Source organism: Fopius arisanus, unplaced genomic scaffold (assembly GCF_000806365.1).
Source record: "Fopius arisanus strain USDA-PBARC FA_bdor unplaced genomic scaffold, ASM80636v1 scaffold00208, whole genome shotgun sequence".
Taxonomy (NCBI): Eukaryota; Metazoa; Arthropoda; class Insecta; order Hymenoptera; family Braconidae; genus Fopius; species Fopius arisanus.
In genome coordinates, this window is record NW_011887947.1 from 103,587 (window position 1) to 123,742 (window position 20,156).

At 41.7% G+C, this 20,156-nt stretch overlaps 1 protein-coding gene across 1 annotated transcript in view; it reads right to left on the reverse strand.

Moving 5' to 3' along the window:
• The window catches only part of LOC105272568 (uncharacterized), a 55,644-nt gene extending 35,916 nt beyond the window's left edge, over positions 1-19,728 (reverse strand). The window contains exons 1-2 of the mRNA XM_011314746.1: positions 19,669-19,728; positions 16,549-16,684 (exon numbers count right to left, since the gene is read on the reverse strand). Of these exons, the coding sequence (XP_011313048.1) occupies positions 16,549-16,684; positions 19,669-19,728 (196 nt within the window). The remainder of the gene's footprint in view (positions 1-16,548; positions 16,685-19,668) is intronic.
• Between the last annotated feature and the right edge of the window lie 428 nt (positions 19,729-20,156).

Below are 20,156 nucleotides of genomic sequence, written 5' to 3' on the forward strand. Positions count from 1 at the left end.
TGAAAACCTTTAAAATTATTCTTCTCATCAGCTATGCTGGAAGAACAGTCACCTTCAGCACGGGAGTTGTATGAATTATTAGATGATCAATGTATCAAGGCTTATTTCCTTTTTTTAAAATATACAATGAATTGTTTCAACTCTTTTAATGCCCTTTTCCAGACTCGTCAATTCATGCTCTATAAGTTGGATGGAGAAAGTCAAGGACTTATGCGTACAATGGCACGTAATTTTTTGATGAAAAGTGTAATTCAAAACCTTTTTATAACTCCCATCGATATTAGTCATCCTGGTCATTTGCTGGCTGTCAATGAGATTTCTATTGGTCCTGAATGTGATAATATTGTTAGAACTTTTCCAGCAAATGTCGCTGAGCAATTCCGTCTCAGATGATTACAGTTCTACATAACTGCAACTTCTGAAATGAAATCTCGTTTGCCACACGCACATCCCATAATTAAAAACTTGGAATTTTTTAATCCTGAGGTGGCTCTAGAAGACGTTGATGAGCGAATTGAATCTACAGTAATTAACGATGTAGCTCAGCGTTTTGGAAATTTCGACGAAAGTTCTCTTGCTTTTGAATGGCATGCATTACCGGATGCATTTCCTAGTCAAAGAGATAAGAAACGTGTACAATTGCTTTCTGTAGATTTGTTTTGGAGGGAAGTATCAAAATTGAAAGATTTCACAGGTTCTTTTCGATTCCCTAATTTAAGTAAACTCACAAAAATTGTGCTGTGTCTACCACGTTCTAATGCTGAGGCTGAGCGTATTTTTTCTATTGTAACAGATGTGAAAACCAAAAAACGCAACAAACTCGGTAATGATTGCCTTAAGTCTATTTGTCAGATACGATCCTCCATGCAGTGTCACAATGTTGACTGTACAACAATTAAATTTACTTCCGATCATCTAGCATTACATAACTCAAATAATTTATATCCAAAGCCGAGTCATAATTAGTATTTTGTTTAATCTTTACGGATTCGCATCCTTCGTCAACTCTTCATTTTGCCAGTATAACGTCAACACTCTTCAGCCATTATAGTCAGAACAATGATTTCATCGAAACTTCGGGGAATTTCCAGGATTCTTCATAACATCATAAACTTTGCAACTAACCCTTTTTTATTTTACAGAACTTCCACTCTCCAGAACTCAAAAAAGGTTCCTTTCAGAACCCACCGGCTCTTTTTAGGGCCACTAAATGCTAAACGTGGAAAATTTAATAAAGCTGATGAATCTTGTTATATTTACAAAATGTATTCTCTTGTACAGGATATTATAGCACCAGCGATTTGCGGGAAATTGGATTTTCCTGTTGTTACCCTCACAGTGTTTCACCCTTACCCTTGTGAAGCTTACGGCATTTGATACTGCCTTTCGTGGCCTTTTAACCCTCATGACGTATTTCAAAAAAAAAATCCTGAAATTTCGAATATTTCCTTTTCTATTTACAAATGATAAGTATTGAGGGATTGAAAATTGAAAAAAAAAGATTATTTAATGGAATTGCAATTTTCTTGCAAACTTTCTTATGAAATCTTCAAGTTCCTGAAATCTAATAAAAAATTTAATAACAAATAAAATAGAATTTTGAAAATGAATAGAAAAATACAATTTCGCTATAGGATAAGCAATTTCATAGACGAATTGATCCCGAACCGATTTCAAATTCACAACATTCAATATTTTAATCATGCTTTTGCTCAATTTTTAAAGAATTTTCAACAGTAAACTGAGCTCTCCATTGTTATTAAATATTATTAATAAGTAAAATGTTGAGAAAATTCATAATACCATCAAATTCATTCGTTTTATTTATTTATTTGCGAGTTCCATCGCGGAATTTAATTCATCGGGTTTATTTACGGGCGTTGAGCCTGGGCGGTAGTGGCGGGGACCCGAGGAGTGCGCGAGGGAGCTGCGCACGAAATTCCCAGGCGTGGGATTTTTCCCCTCATCTGGCATCACTGGTGGTAACTATAAAGACGTCCAGCTCTACTCTTCAGCGGCCCATCGCTAAGCTCGCCCTCCTACCACTCTCGACCAGCGACGCTTGATCTCCAAGATCAGCTCATGAAAATCTCCACCGGAGCATCATGCTTCTCATCGTTAGTACGTCTCCACGACTGGGTTTATTGTTGCTCCGTTCTTGATCAGACCTCGATGAGGATTTACGCCCTTCATCTTGGAATCTGGGCGGGAGTGGAAGCTAGCTAGCCTACATCTACGGAATTTACGCCTACAACGATTCTGACTGTGCTGGCAGTAGATCGTCGCCGATGTACTCCAGTGGTGATATTGATCATCGATTAACTATTGTCCTGGCTCGGTTAATCTCCTTTATGTTCTAGGTCAACTCATTAACGTTCGCAGTTGCTGAAGTCGGGGGAGAATATTCGGTTTTCAACCGAATTTCCTACGCACACGCACGCAACACACATGACCCACTCAGCCGTTTCGCTCACTTACCTTAGATGACCAGTGGCCTTTTACCTCTGACACCTGAGGCGCCACTTGATGGACAGGTGTAATTGACCATCGTGATGATCGACACCTCCCACCATGTGGCTTATCACTCTCTCTCATTTGCATATCGTGGTTCGAGAGTGTTGACGTGTTTTTCGTCGAACTTCGCTTTCTCCATTAATTGATCCGCTCATTATTAGTCGTCCTCGGAAATACTTTTATAATTTTTCGAATTATATACCGTTATTGTTCAGCTCATTTATTGTGACCTACTCAAGTGGTAATTAGTGACTTGATTGACAATTAAAAGATGAAGTTTTGTGACGCGAGTCACAATGCCACGCGAGTGTTTTTTGACCCTTTCAGCACTTTCCCGTAATCTAATTCTATCTCATCCATAGCCTAAAAATATTCCTCTTTCACTTGTATCTTTCACTTTGTTTGCTAATTTCTCATTCAATAAACATTGTGTATTTCAGTATGTTATGTCTGGGACTAGTGGTCGGGAAACCACGTTATTTTTTGTTAAAAATGAAAATGCCTCCGAATTAACGTTAATAAAAATAATTTGAGTCGGAGTTTTGCTCATGGACTCGTTCCCGAATTTTTGGTCGAAGTTTTTCCTTGTAGAAGCAAATAGTCTTTATATTCCTTTTATTTCTGAAAAAAATTGAACGGTACTTTCTGAGTCCTTAAACCAGATTCTCAATGTCTATTCAGAATGTTTATTTATGCCGATTTTTGTACAACTTGAGGTTAATATTTCTTTTTATAAAATGTGATTCTTGACAATTCTGAGTGATCTTTTATTTAATTCAAAGTTCAAATGACGAAAATGAAATTTACAAAAATAGTATTTAAAGTTACTTACAGTTGTCTCACGTTTTGTTACAATTTCTATTTAACGAGAGGTGCTGTTTTTCATTCTCTGGGCGTCGGAATTTGTTGAAAAATACAGTGGGCTCCAATGTTTTTCGGCCTCACTGAGTAATAAAACACACGACCGGCTTTATTATTTATAAAACCGACGGAATTTCCAAAATCTGCGTTTCAGATTTGGAAAGAAAGAGAATTCACACAAAAATTATTTATAAAAGAGCGCTTGGAGCCGCGGAAGCTCTTGATGATTTTTAAGTGTGACAAAAGAAGAAAATTCTTAAATGTCACTAATCTACGGATCTCAGGCGACGATCAATTTACCGAAAAATATCTATGTTACGAGGAAGATGATTTAGCTTACCGCCCTAATTCAAAAAGATACTGTTTTATCGGTGCCCTAGCGGTAGTTCGATTTAAAAGATTGATGTGACTTGAACTTTAAATCTCCAAAGAAGGACAACCGTAGGGTTCCACGATTTTTCCACGACTGGAGTTTAATTGTTCGTAATTCGATTTTATGAATTTAGGGCGTTGGCTGATTCAGTGAGAATGGTTGATGGCGAAAATTCGAGGCGTGATATTTGTCACATGGTCGAATTTTCGCTGATTTTTGCTCTACTTTTATATTGTATTTTAAGTAGCCCGAGTTATTCAGAGTGATTTCGGAATTGTCGAAAGACAATTTCGAAATCCAATGCGTCGGTAATTTTTTAATGTTGAACGTGTCCTGAATTTTTAAAGAATTTATGGATATCACAAGTACTTAGTTGCACGAAATAAGAATCGCTAACTGAGATTTATAAGTTTATTTTTCCTTTGGACTAGTTACTCACCACAAGAGTTCACCTTTCACTCGATATTTCGACCTATCTTGTCACGCAGTGTCCGCAGCAAACTCTGAGCTAAATTTTTAGCGAAAAAAAAAATTGGCGGACATTTTATGATGAATGTTTGCCTAGACGTACGAGACTTCTCACTCCGCCTCTCTTCTAAAAGAATAGAATTTGAAAGAAAAAGAGAAAATATATTTTTTAAATTTGTTTCATTGAATTTCGAAAATTCTTGCTAGGTATGTAACGGGATTTTCGGAAATCCTGCACATTAAACTAAATTTTGGGTTAAGTTCTCTAAAACTTCTGCCATCTCGACCCTCTCCCGGGAATTACTCGAATCGTCGAGGGGTGTGAGGAATCGGGCCCGAGTGCTTAGGGTGTTAGGAGGCCTCAAGACAGGCAACAGCACAGGGCAGACACGTGGAAACATTCCCAGCTCCCCGACGACACTTGCTGCCATATAGCAGAGGACTCATACTGGTGTGTGAGCGCTCCATGTTAGATGGGGTGGGCATCCGAGCGGCTGATCCTTCGAAGGGGTTGTTCGAAGGGATCAGTGGCGACGTTCGAATTCGGCGCGCTCCAGGAAAGGCTAATGCCAGGGATATCCTCCCTGCGGCGAGGGCAGCACGTCCCGGCATACGGCAGTTAACCCAGCCGTAGTCGAGAGTGGGGGTACATCGGCACTACTGCGGACACTGCCCACTCACTCGGCCGAGCCACTTCGGCTGGCTCCCAGTGCGGGCCACTGGCAGCTCTCTCTCGAGCCCTTACCTGGCTCCCAATGCCCAGCATTGGTCTTCTACGCTCTCTAGGTGAGGATCATCCTCTCTCCGGGAACACTCTCTGAGTGAAGGCAATACCCTCCTCGGGTGGTGTTCTCTAGGTGAGGGCCATGTTCTTCCTGGTGATGTTCTCTGGGTGAGAGTCATTCTCTCCTCAGTTAGGCTCTCTACATTTGGGGCTACCCTAGTGGGCCCGTCACGCTCTCGATAGTGTGCTTTCGGGTGAGTAGTCCCCACGCTCTCGGCCTCCCGGCACTCCGCTATCGTACGTCGCTCTCTCGGCGAGGTGTTCTCAGAGGTCGCCCTCAGCGTCCCCGAACCCCGCAAGTATGCTCTCGGTATCCCGACCCTCGGTCTGTTCTCAGTATTATTTTTCGGTCTAGATTTCGGTTATTAGAGTCGCGTATCCGTGGACCCTGGCTCTCTCTCAACGACCTAGCATCTTGAGCAACCCACGTCTTCCCGCTTCCTTTCCATTCGTCATCGGCTTCTAGCTTCTCGCGGGTAGTTTTACGGTAATGAGGTTATCGTTCTAGTTCTGGGGGTACGGAGTCCCCGGTTTTTGGATTTATGGATTTACGGATTTTGTGTTGTCGCGAGGACGCGTTCTAACCCCACTCGTCCTGTCCTTTCGTGCTTTTGTTTTTGGATATTTCGGGATTTTAGGTTTGATGAGGTCGGCTAACCTCGGGCAAGGCAGGGCACCCCCCCTCCTTGCGTTTGTTTCAGTTCTTTCGGTTTTCGTTAGCTTTTGGCCCATAAAAAGCTAGCTGGCGCCGGCAGTAATTCGGTTGGATTTTAGGATGCGAGCACGGGAACGGGCAAAGGTAATAACTATCGCCGATCTTCGGGACGAGGTCGGGGAAAAGTGTTACAGGTGTGATTTAATCGCGTTCACACCAGCTCTCGGCTTCAACCGGAGTTTGCGACGGGGAAGCGGCTGGTATGACCCCCACAAGAGGTACACGACCTAGAGTTTTGTAAGGTAGCACTTGACCCCTATCTGTAAAGTGATACAATACCACCCTCACACGTAACTTTGATTTCACCGCCGAATTTATATACTTCCAGTCACTTTTTTAAAAATAATGGCTGCTCTCGTAGATGTGGATGTTAGCACTTTATCTATAATTTTATTAGATGGAGCTGATACTGATCTTCTGAAAACCGTTGAACATGATCGCTAAAGATTAGAGTATAGGTACAATTCATCGCATTTTCTGGATTTTTTCATACTACGAAGTGAAATTTTCTATAGAACCTTCTTGTAAAACGAACTGAGTTCTACAAACATGATTGCATGACATTTTCTCTTATCTAACTAAGATTATTGTTATTTTCAGCCTAAGGCGTAGATATTAACCAAAAGCTGAAAACCTTCGAAAAATTCAGCTTCCTGAATTATTGACATTACTCCTCTTTTCCGTTTCTCAAGCATTACCCCCACTTCGGGGGGTTTTAGCGGAGGAGACGGTCCTTTAGCAGCTGGGTCCGCTCAGGCCCATTATTCGATAAAATGCGCTCTCCTCTCGTTTGTTGTGTACTAATAGAGATCAGAAGCACGGCTTGCCCTTTGTGCACAGCTTGCCCATTCCTGCTCTAGTGTCTCTGAAGTATATGGTTGATGTGTGTGGATCTTACTGTAGGCGATGCATTCTTTAACCACTGAAGGGGCTTTAATATTCAGGCTGTCCTTCATGGTATGCGACAATAAATAAATAATACCCTTATCTGATAACAACGTTCTTCCCACCTGTTTTCCTCATGAGACCGTGACTCACCAGAAACTTTTTGCTCTGAAGTGTTAACTCTTTGAAACCAGCCCGCGAATGTATCGAAGACTGGCATGGCTGGTGAGTTTTACAAAAAGCCAATCTTGCTATTATAAACAGTCCATGATTATGAAATACATTTGAGGTGTATTTGGTGATCGTTTCATCACGAAAATTCACCAGGTCACTACCTTCATTAACGAGGCGTAGTTTAAACTCATTGATTGTTTACGTGGTCACTGGAAAACAAATAACTTCGGATGGAACTTCCACTATTCAATATCCAGGAGGCTTCAAGCGAAACAATTCATGAATAATATGAACTTTTTGATTGTTGTTCTATGCCCCCCTTGCGATATCACACTGAACTCGTAAGACATTCACTTTAATTATGCTTACGGGTTGAACTAAAACTGCGAATAACATCAAGGAGACGTCGAATAAAATCAAAAGCTCCTGAATCGAAGTTCTTATTACATTCCACTCGACTACGTAAAGTGTTATTATTACTCCGCCTATAGTATTGTCAGTGTTCTTCAAATGTTTCACAAGAAATTTGGAGATGTTGTCGATTTCTTAACTCCCTGTAGGAATCGTAATAATGATATCGTCTCCGTGTAATTTATTATTCGTCATATCAATGTTATAAATTGCGTTCATCGTCAAAAATTCCACAAGAACTGAAACGTAATTACTTGTTGGTACTGCAATTAAAGGGAAATATTGGACTTCGAATAATGACGATGTTCTCGAGACTGCCAATGTTAATGGATCACACATGATTGTTATTATTTAACAGATAGAATATCATTGCTGTACAGTCTTATATAAATGCCCAATAACAAAGGCGAAACATAGATATTGAGAATGATATGATATTATATACTTAATGCTACCAACACCGAGGTAATTAAAGAGATCTACAGGAGGTTTTAGATTGCCGATAGTATAAAAATAGGGACCTTCGCCCCCTATTGTTTTATGGGAAGCCCAATGAGTTCCAATATCTTTTTTATCATCCAAATTAATAATAGCACATTCTTTTTGGCGGGGTCGACTTCTTGGTAAGTCATTACTCATGAATAACCTGCGAAAATGTGGAAATCTGATGAGTGGGGTATATTTTATTAAATCTCCATCTGTTAGAGCTCTGTCTGATAGCTTGGCTAATTATTGTGTGACATCAAGTACAAACCCATCCCTCTTTTATAAGGTTTCAGATGTAAGCTTTTATGGACCGCAATAGCTTCCATTGTTTCATTGTGCCTCTCATTTATCGCTAGCTGTTGTTAAGCGTTTTTTACACTATTAACGGCTCTAGCAATACTAGTATCCCAACCAGCTGAGGCTCCTGTGGTACTCAAACCATTCAACAATGGCGCGAGAAAAGGGAAAAATAAAAAAAAGGTAAAAGGTAAATTTTCGGTGGAATTTGAATGACTCGTGGAATTTTCACTCGACTTCTTCTACCCATCTGTTTGATACCTAATTTTGCTCCATCAGAGTCCGTTCTAATTGTATTAGATCATACGTTATCCAATTTGTTCGGTTTTGTACCGAATTTTCCTCTGACACATAGACACACATGACTCGCTCAGTTGATCGTATTGCTCGTCTCAAGATGACCCGTGACCTTTAATCTCTGACACCCGAGGCGCCACTTGATGGACAGGCAACTGGACATCTCTCCCCCTCTCTTAATTGGGTCACCGACGAATTATGACCCAGTAATCGCTCTCACCTGCATATCGTCGTTCGAGAGTGTTTACGCGCTTTTCGTAGAACTTTGTCTCTTCTCTTTAATTGGCTCGCTCATTATTCGTATATCACGGAGATACTTTAATAATTCTGCGACATATATACCGTTTTGGGATCAGTTCATTTATTGTGACCCATTCAAGTGTAATTACTAACTTCATAGAGAATTAAAAGCTGACGTTTTTTGACCAACGCCACGAGAGTTATTACTCGATCCTCTCATGCATCATCCCGTAATCCATTAACATCTCGTCCATCGATTAAAAATATGCCTATAACCACATTCTGCATTGAATATTTTGGTCCTTCGAGCCGAACACGCGGGATATTTTTCGGTTTACGTGCTCAATTAGTGGTTTCTCGGGGGTGCTGTAATGAGAGTCAATGTTCAGTGGAGCTCAAAGTGCAGAATAGCTGCGCTAAAAAATTTGAATTCGTCCAGCTCGAGCAGCGCTCAGCCAGTTCTTCTCACATTGCTTCAGAGACCAGTGTTACCGACCCACTCTCAAGGCGCACACTCAACGACCATCTGAAGGCGGAAAAATTTCAAATTGATCAGCTCTACTGAAGGAAGTTATTTCTCTTTAGTTTTTACTGAATTTTATCACCTGCGCCGACGCTGGGATTTGCTGCAGTCTGCTTTTCTATTCTTTTAGGTTTTCGTTTTTTTGGAACTTTACTGCTTTTTCCTCGGTTATTGGCCTGGGCGCTTAGACTCTGGTCTCGACCATGTCTACTTGTCAGTTCGCTAACGCTGTGATTCGCTTCCTGGATTTTGCTGCCATCATGCTTTCTCTTTATTTTCATTTCGTTCGTCGCACAGTAATATTAACAGGAAGATGGCAACTCTAGAAGTAGTAATATCTCTGCAAATATCTCGCGCTGGGGTCATAGAAGGCATTTTCAAGGAGTCAACGGGGAATGACATCAAGCTGCTCGGTGTGACAGCTCTTGATTCGAAATTGATAATGTTGGAGAGAGATTGTGCAAAACTGGAGGTATCTGACGAGAAATTAGTTTCTCAAAAGATCCAAAATTTTACTACTCTCTATTATTTCAAAAACCGTTTTTGGTGCCACTCGTCAAAATTTCACGGCAGCTAAAGTGGCGCTACTGCAGCATTTGGAGAATAAAGGCGCTCTAATCCTGAACCAGTCACTACGTGAGCCTAGGGAAGGTCATTTACCCAACTCGACTAGACATGCTCTGCTTGAGATCGCATTGCCGACATTTTCTGGTATTTACCAGGAGTGGAGGCCAAGGCGAGATCTTTTCCAATCATTCGTTGATAGCAATCAGGACATTCCAAGGGTCGAAAAAATGCACTATCTTCGCCTCTGTCTCTCTGGTGAGCCTCTGAAACTACTCGCAAAATTCCCCTCTCTGAATTTCCGTTTCGCATTGCCTGGAGAATCCTGATTGATCGGTACGAGAAGAAGCGATTACTTGTGATAGCTCATCTTGACCAGCTCTTGAATCCAGCACCGATGAAATCATATAGTGCCTCAGACCTCAATCTCCTGATCAGCTCAATCTTCGAGGCACTAAGCGCTCTCAAGGCTCTGAATCATTTGACTCATAATTGGGGTCCAGTGGTTGTCCACGTGCTTACTCGTCGCTTAACTAATAAGCTTCATGAGGCGTGTGAGATCAAGATTGGAGCCTCCATGGAGTACCCCACTCTCGAACATCTGTTCATTTTTCTCTAAGGTCGCTCTCGAGTCATGAAGACTTTGGATCGCAGTCGCTGTCCTCGACCAGCTCATCTTATCCCTCTCAAACCACCGTCAAACTCGATCCATGACAAAGTCGAGCACCAAGATCAACTAACTGTCAGCCACTTGTCCTTCTCCACAGCCTTCTCAGAAAGCTCAACTACACTCCACTCAATAGCCATTTTGAGCTGACGCTGGCTACCCGTGCCCGTACTGTTAGAAGGATCATTACATAGCCTCTTGCAGCGAATGCAAGAATTGGTCGCCCATGTCCAGCAAGGAAGTAGTTGACCGTCTCTGCCTGTGCTACAATTGCATGGGAAAGCACAGCATTAGAAGGCTGGCTGGCTATTAGCTGGAACTAATCCTCCACAGCAATGACGATTACATTCCCAAGCGACTATCTCTTGCTCCGCTCATAGTTCTTCTCTTGATTCTCGACCTGGTGTCCTACTCGCTACAAGTTTAGCTCTGCTCACCACCCTGATCATCGGTTTTCTCAGGGAGTACGTTTACTTCTACATCCAGGCTCAGAATTATCGCTCATCTCAGAATCTCTCGTGCGTCAATATAAGCTAGAGAAGCAGTGTAGCTCGATCCACATTTCTGGCGTGGGTGAATCGTCATTTGGGAAAACATCTGGCGAAGCCTCTCTAACGCTACAGTTGATCTACTCAGCAGAAGACGTTGAAGTTACGGCTCACCCTTTTGATCATCTCACATCACCATTACCGACCTTCTCAGCAGAGGATCTCGATTGTGACCAGGGATCTCAGGGATCTGAATCTGGCAGACCAAAATTTTCGAGTGCCTGCATCAGTTGATCTGCTCATTGGCGCTGATATCTTTGGTCGAATCATCAAGCCCGGCATTATCAAACAGGGGGCCGATGCTCCAGTTGCTCAGCCCACATCATTTGGCTGGATAGTGTTTGGCTCTGCAGGTTCAGTGCTACCCCCAACTCGACTTGCTCATCAACTGGCTGTCGTAGATGGATGGATAGATGTAGGTCTCCAGTGATGAACTCGAAGAAATTCGTGCTAAATTTTTTAGGAAGAAGTTCCTGGATGAGTCTAATTCAACCTTTCAGCTGACGAGCTTAGCTGTGAGCAGCATTTTCGTCAGACTGACTCTATGGACAGCTCAAGTCGTTATATTGTCTGATTGCCCCTCTCATCTCCAGTTTCGTTGTTAGGAAATTCGTATCGCCCAGCTGTAGCTTGTCTTCATCGGGATCGCTGGGATTTCCAAAGACCAAAGCTGTTTTCAGCGCTACTATGACTTTCTCAAGAAATATGTTGATCGCGATCATATGGGCCGTTGGCTTCCTCTCCCTCTAGCTCTTCATCTTCGGTTCAGGTGGAGATCGCTTGTCGTTCTAACGAGATGACCTTGGCACATGAAGCTCAGACTTCAGGAAGGTCCAAGGGCTCTGAGAGGCTTCAAGTAGGACCATCTGGCATTTTCAGAAGTTACTACCTTCCCCATCATGGCTTAGTCAGAAAGAGCAGCGAAACAAGGAAACTGAGAGTTGTTTTCAATGGATCAGCGAAGCCCAGCTCAGGAAAATCACGCAACGACATACTCCACACAGGGATCAACCTGCAGGGCGATATATCGGATATTCTTCTCTGGACTAGGCAGCACGAAGTCATCTTCATGACGGACATCGCCAAGATGTTCCGTGAGATTAGAGTTCATGAAGATGACTTTAGCAGATTTTATGGACCAACTCAAATCGAAGATTCTCAACATATCAATTGACCACCGTCATGCATGGCGGTAAATCAGCTCCATTTGTCTCAAATCGTATTCTTCTCTCTCGGATTTCTGTCTGCTGTAGTCATCAGAGGAAAGATGCCTTTGCAGGAGATTTGGATTGAGATGCTTGGTTGGGATGATGAAGTTTCTCCGTAAATCGCTTGTTGTTGGAATAGTTTTCATCAAGACGTATCCATACCCAGATGGATTGGCGTGCTGGAGAACTCAGTTGTAGAGGTTTTTCGGTTGTACACAGTTTTTCAGATGCCTCTCAGCTCGCGATGTCCATCGTTATCTTTCTCAAGGTGTTCAATAGAAACTAAGAACCTCCTATTTTATTGGTCTGCCCGAAAACTAAAGTAGCCCCTCTCAAACGGCTGACTATTCCAAGGCTTGAGTTCTCAACTGCAATCCTTCTTGCTAAGCTCTTAAAGTGCGTCAAATATCATCTCAACTTCTCCAATGTGCCGACGTTCTTATGGACTGACTCTTCAGTTTCGCTCACATGGATTGGATCTTACCCTTGCAGATGGAAGGAATTAGTTAGAAATCGTGTCCAGCTCATCCAATAATTGACGGAAGCGCAGTGGAAACTCGTTCCTGGCAAGGAGATCCCAGTGGATTGCGCATCTCGTCGGGAACCCAAGCTCAACTCGCATGACACGAGCTATGGTGGCAAGGTCCATCATGGTTAAAGAAAAGCACAACTCATTGGCCATCTCTGGAACTTTCTTCAGTGGGATCAGTTGATCTCAAAGAGAAACCTGGTGTACTGCTGAATGTGAAGGTCCGGCGCCCAGAAGTCTGGGATTTAGTGCATCGCTATTCCTCGCTCACCAAGTTGCTCAGGATTACTGCACTCTGCCAACGTTTCATTGCTCGTCCCAGAAAAACTCCAGAATCTTCGTTAAAGACCGCGCTCAATCCTGGTGAAATGGAACAAGCTCGTCTCTTCTGGATCAAGACTCGTCTGTCAGCGAATTTCTCGACTGAACTGATTAACTTGTCCAGAAGGCAAAAACTCACGCCTTCTCATCCACTCACTCGATTGGCAGCGTATCTCGATCACCAGGGAGTTGTTGGTGTTGGTGGATGTCTCAAATTTGCTCAACTCGACAATGATAGCAAACATCAAGCTACCATTCCGAAGGAGTCTCAGTTTCCTCAGCTGGTCATTAAAGAAGCTCATCTAAGGAGTCTTCATCGGTCAGTTCAGACAGTCTTACTAGATTATTGATCGAAGAGCACTTGTAAAATCATTCATTTTCAAGTGCGTTCGATATGCAACGCAGCGAGGAATAAGAGCTCATCCACTCATGGGTCAGGTCCCAGTAGCTCGTCTCACTTCTGGCCGTGCATTTTTCAATACAGGGATTGATTATGCCGGTCCAGTATCGCCGCGCCCAAGGAAAGAACGTGACCATAAATCATATAAAGGATAGCTCGCGATCTTCCTTTGTATGGCTACATCCGCGGTTTATCTTGAAGTCGTATTAGATTACACATCTGACGGCTTCATGTCAGCGTATCATCGTTTTGTCGCTCGGCGCGGGCTCTGCAAGAATTTGTTCTCAGATTGTGAAATAGATTTCCTCGGAGCCGACCAAAAATTTTAAAAAAACTCTTCTCAATGGCTTCCAAGGAATCGGACCAGATTCCTCATGTCTTGCTCAAACGACGGTACGAAGTGGTCTGTCAACCCTCCGGGAGCTCCATACTTCGGAGGAAAGTGGGAGGCATTAGTTAAGTCGGTTAAGGTTAATTTCAAACGGACAACTGGAGGAGACCTACTCACATTTGAGGAACTAACCACTTTAATTTTAAACGGACAACTGGAGGAGACCTACTCACATTTGAGGAACTAACCACTTTGCTTGCTGAAGTCGAAGCCGTGCTCAATTCTCGTTCACTTGAACCTCTATCAGAAGATTCTGATGACGTCTCAGCACCCACTGCAGGACATTTCCTAATTGGACATGCCTTGACAGTTCTGTCTGAACCTTCTCTGGATCAATTAAACATTTCTCGATTAACTTGTTGGTAGCTCATCTAGCAGAAAGTTCAGAGCGTCTGTAATCGGTGGTCCACTAGCTACCTTCAGCATCTGCAGTCCGTCTCTAAGTGGCACCACTCTCCATGGCTAGGTCCACTACTGCTCTGTTCTTAACCAGACCGTGATGAAGATTTACGTCCTTTATCTTGGAGCCTGAGCTGGAGCACAAGCTGGTTTGGATCCGCGAAATTTACGACACCAACGATTCTGGCTGTACGTGCAATTGATCGTCGCTGATGCACTCTAGTGGTGATATTGACCATCGATTAATTATTATTCTGGGTCGGTTAATCTCTTTTATGTTCTAGGTCAACTTAATAACGTCAGCAATTGCTGATGGAGGGGGAGTATATTCGGGTTTCTACCGAGTTTTCCTCTCACACACACACAGACACATTACTCGCTCAGTTGATCGTATTGCTAGTCTCAAAATGACCAGTGGTCTTTCACCTCTACACCTGAGATACCACTTGATGGACAGGGAACTGGACATCTCTCCCCCTCTCTCCACTGGATCACCTGACGAATCACGACCCAGTAATCACTCTCATTCGCATATCGTCGTTCGAGAGTGTTCTCGCGCTTTCCTTAGAACGTTGTCTCTTCTCTTTAATTAACCCGCTCACTATTCGTACTTCACGGAGATACTTCAATAATTATTCGAATTATATTCCGTTTTTTGCTCAGCTCATTTATCATGACTTATTCAAGTGTAATGAGTAACTTCATTGACAATTAAACGTTGATATTTTTTTATCAATGCCGCGAGTGTAATTATTCGATCCTCTCATGCATCATCCTCTAATCTAATCCTCTAATCCTCAAATAAATAGTAAAATTGGGGGGGACTACTGTGTAACTAATCTACAGGATATTTCCGTGTATCAAATTAACAATGACTTACCAAATTACTTCTGGGCCTGCCTTAGTAATCACTAGATCGAGTGTTGGGAGTAAGGTCAACTAACTTGCGGTTACGAGAAAAAAATGCAATACCGTGAGGGAGAATCTAATGTTTCCCACATGAGGGGAGAGAAGTTAGAGGTACGATTGGAAATTATGACCACGAATTAGGGGACTGCAATCCTACAAAAAGAAAGTGATCATAATGAGGAGGCTTGCCGCTAACAGGAGATTAATAAGTGAATATAGGGTCGGAAGAACTCGTTCCGGTAGGAAATAAAATGGGGCAACCACAGGTGATGGCGTCCTTCCAGTTCTCGGAATTCCTCCCGCTCCTCCTTCTGCTTTCCAAAAAATCTTTTCTACGTGCTCTCAGTAATCCTCCAATTACAAATCCTCCATACCTCAAGAACCCTTCTCTTCAGTCCCGTTTTTCTCTGCAAACTTTCTCCTTCACGTCTCTCTTCATTATCTCACTCCACACACTCTCTTCACACCAAATCTCTACTCTACACCAAAATCTCTACTCCTGGGGGGCGTCGAAATACGAGTAATACGAGTAATGGACGCGCAGAACGCGTTAATCAGAGACGCATGTTTTAAAGTTTTTTAAAGTGATTAGCGACCCGGCCGTACTCTCCATGTGAAACGTCGTGACTGAATCGATTTCAATGAACATCGTAGACAACAAAATTGGCATTATGTAACAGGGAAAACACGAATGTGATGAGAGGAACATCTCTTCAGCTTCATCTTCGACCGAATTGAATAATATTGCTTTTTGAGATCATCGATGAATCATGAAATATGCTGGTAAATGGAACAAAATGCAAATTCGTTTCTTCATCCTCCCTCACATATTCTGCTCTGTACATCACGCATGTTCCATTGGGTCATGTCATAGGCAGTAATTGCAGAAGATATTCAATGTTATTCCCATTGACAGCTACACACAAATCCGGCCAAGGTCGGAAATTATGAACTTAAATGAAGCAACGTGAGGAGAAACGGTTCGAATTACATGTTTACTGCGGTTCTGTAAGTTCTGAACCTACATGTATACTCAGCTTGTTCGCCTGTATCGTACTCGACCTTCAGCTAATATGAGCTAAATGTTGACACAGTGACTATCGGGATAAACCAGTAGAAATCACGTCAGGAATGGAAAAAACTCGACAAGAAAAACTTCATAAAGAAAATTAGTATGACTGAGGAAAAACGAAAGATACTATCCGAGTATCGCAACGCGGGTTACTCATGCATTGTCTGTTTACATCCTACACTCAATAAATAGTCAATAAACATTTGGTAAATTTAACGAGACCACCGGCCAATCTTAGTGTATTGTTCATTGTTTTTAATTTCAATCATTTATCCCTCTACAAAATAATTATCTTAAAAAATTAAGAAAGCTCGGACTATGACCAAATACATGGCTATCACTTTTTGTTAATTTTTATTTGTTGGACTCGAACGGTTCCGTTTACTGACTGACTTTCTTCGAAACTTACTACGATTTGAAACTAAGGTCGAAATGAGATAATCTGAAGATGTGTATGTGAGCTTTCAATGAGGATTTTATAGAAAAATAGGTCAAATACGATTTGTACATACCCACCACTTGCATTCGACCGCCGAGTATCACCGTGTGATATGAAGGATAATCCTCAGTAATTTCACATTTATAGTATCCGGTCATTTCTCTGGAAACATTGAGGAGAGTTACCTCGTGACTGTCTGAATTTGATACCTGTGAAAGAAAAAGCAACAGTAGAAATGTACCAAGAGTTAGACGACGTGTCGAAAAAATCAAAAAAATGTTTGATGCATTTCTTCATTGTAATAAAGCATTTTAATTTTGAGTGATTTTCTACATTTCACCATTCAGTAATTATACACATTAAAGGGATATCCTTATATAAATGGCTAAAAGATTGACATTTCATCCCCTAATCGAAAGTTGAATAATTAGATAATCGACGGTGAAAAGTTCATACTGAAATTCGAGAAATTCCAGTGATTATGCATTTCATTGCCAACTACACGCAGAGCAGGTCAGGAAGTGTTGCTCGAATGCATTGGTTCATTTGCATCTAATTGGCTCCGTTGAATGTATGAAGTCTTATTGATACAAGATGAATTGAAAAGATACATGGTCGAATGCAAGCAGAATTCCAATTGATGTTTCAATACACTTAGTTGGCACTATTGGCCGTAGGCTCTTGAACAGGTGAACTGTGGCCTGAAACCGGTCTGAATAGCTTCTTTTATAGCAGAATTATTATTCAATCATGGATTCAGAGATATTTTCAAGATGATGAAATTTTTGGCATATAACATTGGAATGGCAGCAATGACCTACGCAAGAGGATCCGAAGGCGAACAAGTATTACGGTAGAACGCTCGAAGTTCAAAAAGTACAAAAAACGCTATCAGGTGAAAACTAATAACTTTTCCACCAACAGAAGTTGTTGGAAGACGAAGAAACTCTTATCTACGGGCCAAGCATAGATGAATAGTGATAAAATCCATCAATAAACAGAGGTATAGAAAAAAATGAGATGTTTCCTTACCATACTCTTCAATGGCGTTCATCATGGAATGAAAATTTTCAATTTTTGCAATTTTACGAGCAGTGACGTAATTTCTGTAGGAACACAGATTTATGCACCTGTTGTGCCGGCCCTCTGCTACCAACACTCTCAAAACCAAAATTTAAAATAAAATAGTTACATTACACGGAATGACCACCGTCGAAATTCTTCACCAGATCAGCCTCTATAACTCCAACAGCACGATACATAGAGATTCAATTGTCATTAGAAGATGAACGGGGATATCACTAGGATAATAAAAATCTGACGCCCATGAATTTCAAATAGAAAAAAAAAAGTAACTGAGTCATGAGACTCAGTTGTTACAGGTTAAGAAAAGTTGAAATTAATCAAAAAGTGTCAATGAAAATAATCTGTAACGAGCATTGGGGCTGCCCGTTGGAATCCCCAATAAAATTAAGAAATAGAGAGAGATCGAGGTAAATAAATTACGGGTTAGTTTTAGGAAAAATAGAATTCCCCCCCTTCGGGGTGGGTTAGGAACGAGTTAAATAGGCTGAGGTTAGTGAAGATTAGGATTAAGGACTTTTTCCGGTTTGATAATTCCGGACAAAAATTACCTGGCGCCCATAAGGTTAAATTTTAGCAGGTTTTATTAGGCTTAGGGGAAGTAGGGCGAGGGTAATGGGCATTTTTCATTCCCCGTGAAAATATTACGTTACAAATCAGAATAAAATTCAATGACTCAAAACTTCGATAAATCCACATTATCTTCCAATATAAATAATTTCGGGGTGACACTACGATTAGAATATATGAAGGCGGAATAAGATTCGATGGCGAAAAGATTATGAAAATTCACGATACCGACAAAATTCTAAAAGTCGCAACACTCTACCGATTCAAGAAAATAATACTGTCGAAAAATTTACCCGAGAAAGACATAAATTCACTGATCGAAAGGACCAGAACTTCTCCAATGCAAATTTGCAACCAATAGTTCTGTAAGACTCGAATGTTGTAAACATCAATAAAGAAATCAGAATCCACAACAAAATAATTAATAATACAGAAGAAACGGCCACCACGTTCGCCCAAAGACCCGATATAGACTTAAAAACTGAGGAAATATCTTCGACTACTCGTAAAATTCCTACCGCCGTGAGGAATGACGTCTCTCTGTGGTGCTTGACAATCAAAGTCATTAGAGGTCCGTCTCTTATTTGCACCAAACGACAAAAGTTTTTTGGCAAAGCAGGTGAACGCAACGCAACAGGTAGCGACCGGGGTAACAAAAGTGATTGGTGGTGACAACGTTATCATGCAAAAGTGCCAATTACTCAGCCTTCCCCGCAGATACAATTACTTGTAAACGCATCCGCTCACAATCTGCCGATGCCTGAGCTGGATTTTTCCTGTCCATAATAAATTATAATAAATTCTCAGAGTTGCCTGAATTAAACCAAAACAATCCATGCGTTGAACACTACCCTGCGAGAATAGTAACTTTCTTTCAATTTTTTTCGTCCTATTTATCCAATAATAATCCATTAGCCTCGTCTTCGGTAAAATGCGTTACATCCGTGATAATGCCGCCTGGATTGAGGCTTCATCCACGGCCATGTCCAAAGTCATTCTATGATGAAATAACCAAGGAGTCCGCTGACATCTTGCGGCCTTGCACTGATCTTCGAAGTTTCCTGAATAAAGGAGCGCAGTGCGGCGTGATTCTGAGTTTGAAGGAAAATGAATTAAAATTAATGTAATTCCTGTGCTCTATCAGGACTCTTGCTTTCGACGGTAACGTCCCGTCTGATGAGAATTCGCTCTAATTCCGTAAACTTTCGAGGAACAAGTAATGTAGCCAAAATACCAGGTGACAGTGTACTATGTCTCCATGAATTTTCCACATGTTGGAATAAAAGACAAGCAAAAAACACGGAATAAGTAACCGTTCTAAAGACAATTTAGTTCTGCAGTTGATGTACCTAAAGATGTTTGCACAAAAATAATGTTCAACCATCTATTTGCCTTATTAGAAGAAAAATTTAATAATTAAAAAAATTCGACTCATCCCAATTTTCCGAAGTTTTCCTTGATGTAATAGGGGGTTTCCATATTGGCTCGGGATAGTGAGAGAAGGGGACGCAAAGCGTCCCCGACTAGTGAAATGGATTACTTGGTGACTGCGCAGCGAACGCTTTCGGCCACAGAGACCCATCTCCAGGGTGAAACTCATGTTGTTGGAGTGAATTAAGGGTTGGGAATCGAGTCGATTCCCGTAGGCCCAATCGCATGTACCTATATAGAAAGGAGCTCGAGGTTCGGCTCGCGGTGAGATTACTGGTACTAAGCATCAACCAAGTTGGAGGGACTTAGATGGGTGAGAAAGGTCTCCGGATGTGAATGTCGCATGTACCTCGAGATGTTTAGCACTCTGCCGGGTGAGACGGATTTGCATGTAGTCTGTAGCTCCTACAGCGTCGAGCTACCTGAGAGGAGAGTTGGAAACGTGGGACGGAGGGTCATGTCTCTCCGCGAATGACTTGGGGAATGCGCCCCCCGATAGTTCTCTTTCAACGGACCGGGGAAAATTCTCTTATATTCCTTTATATTTTTTTTATCCGTTTATAGGTCTGTTTAGTTGTGTATTCAATTTTTTTTCAT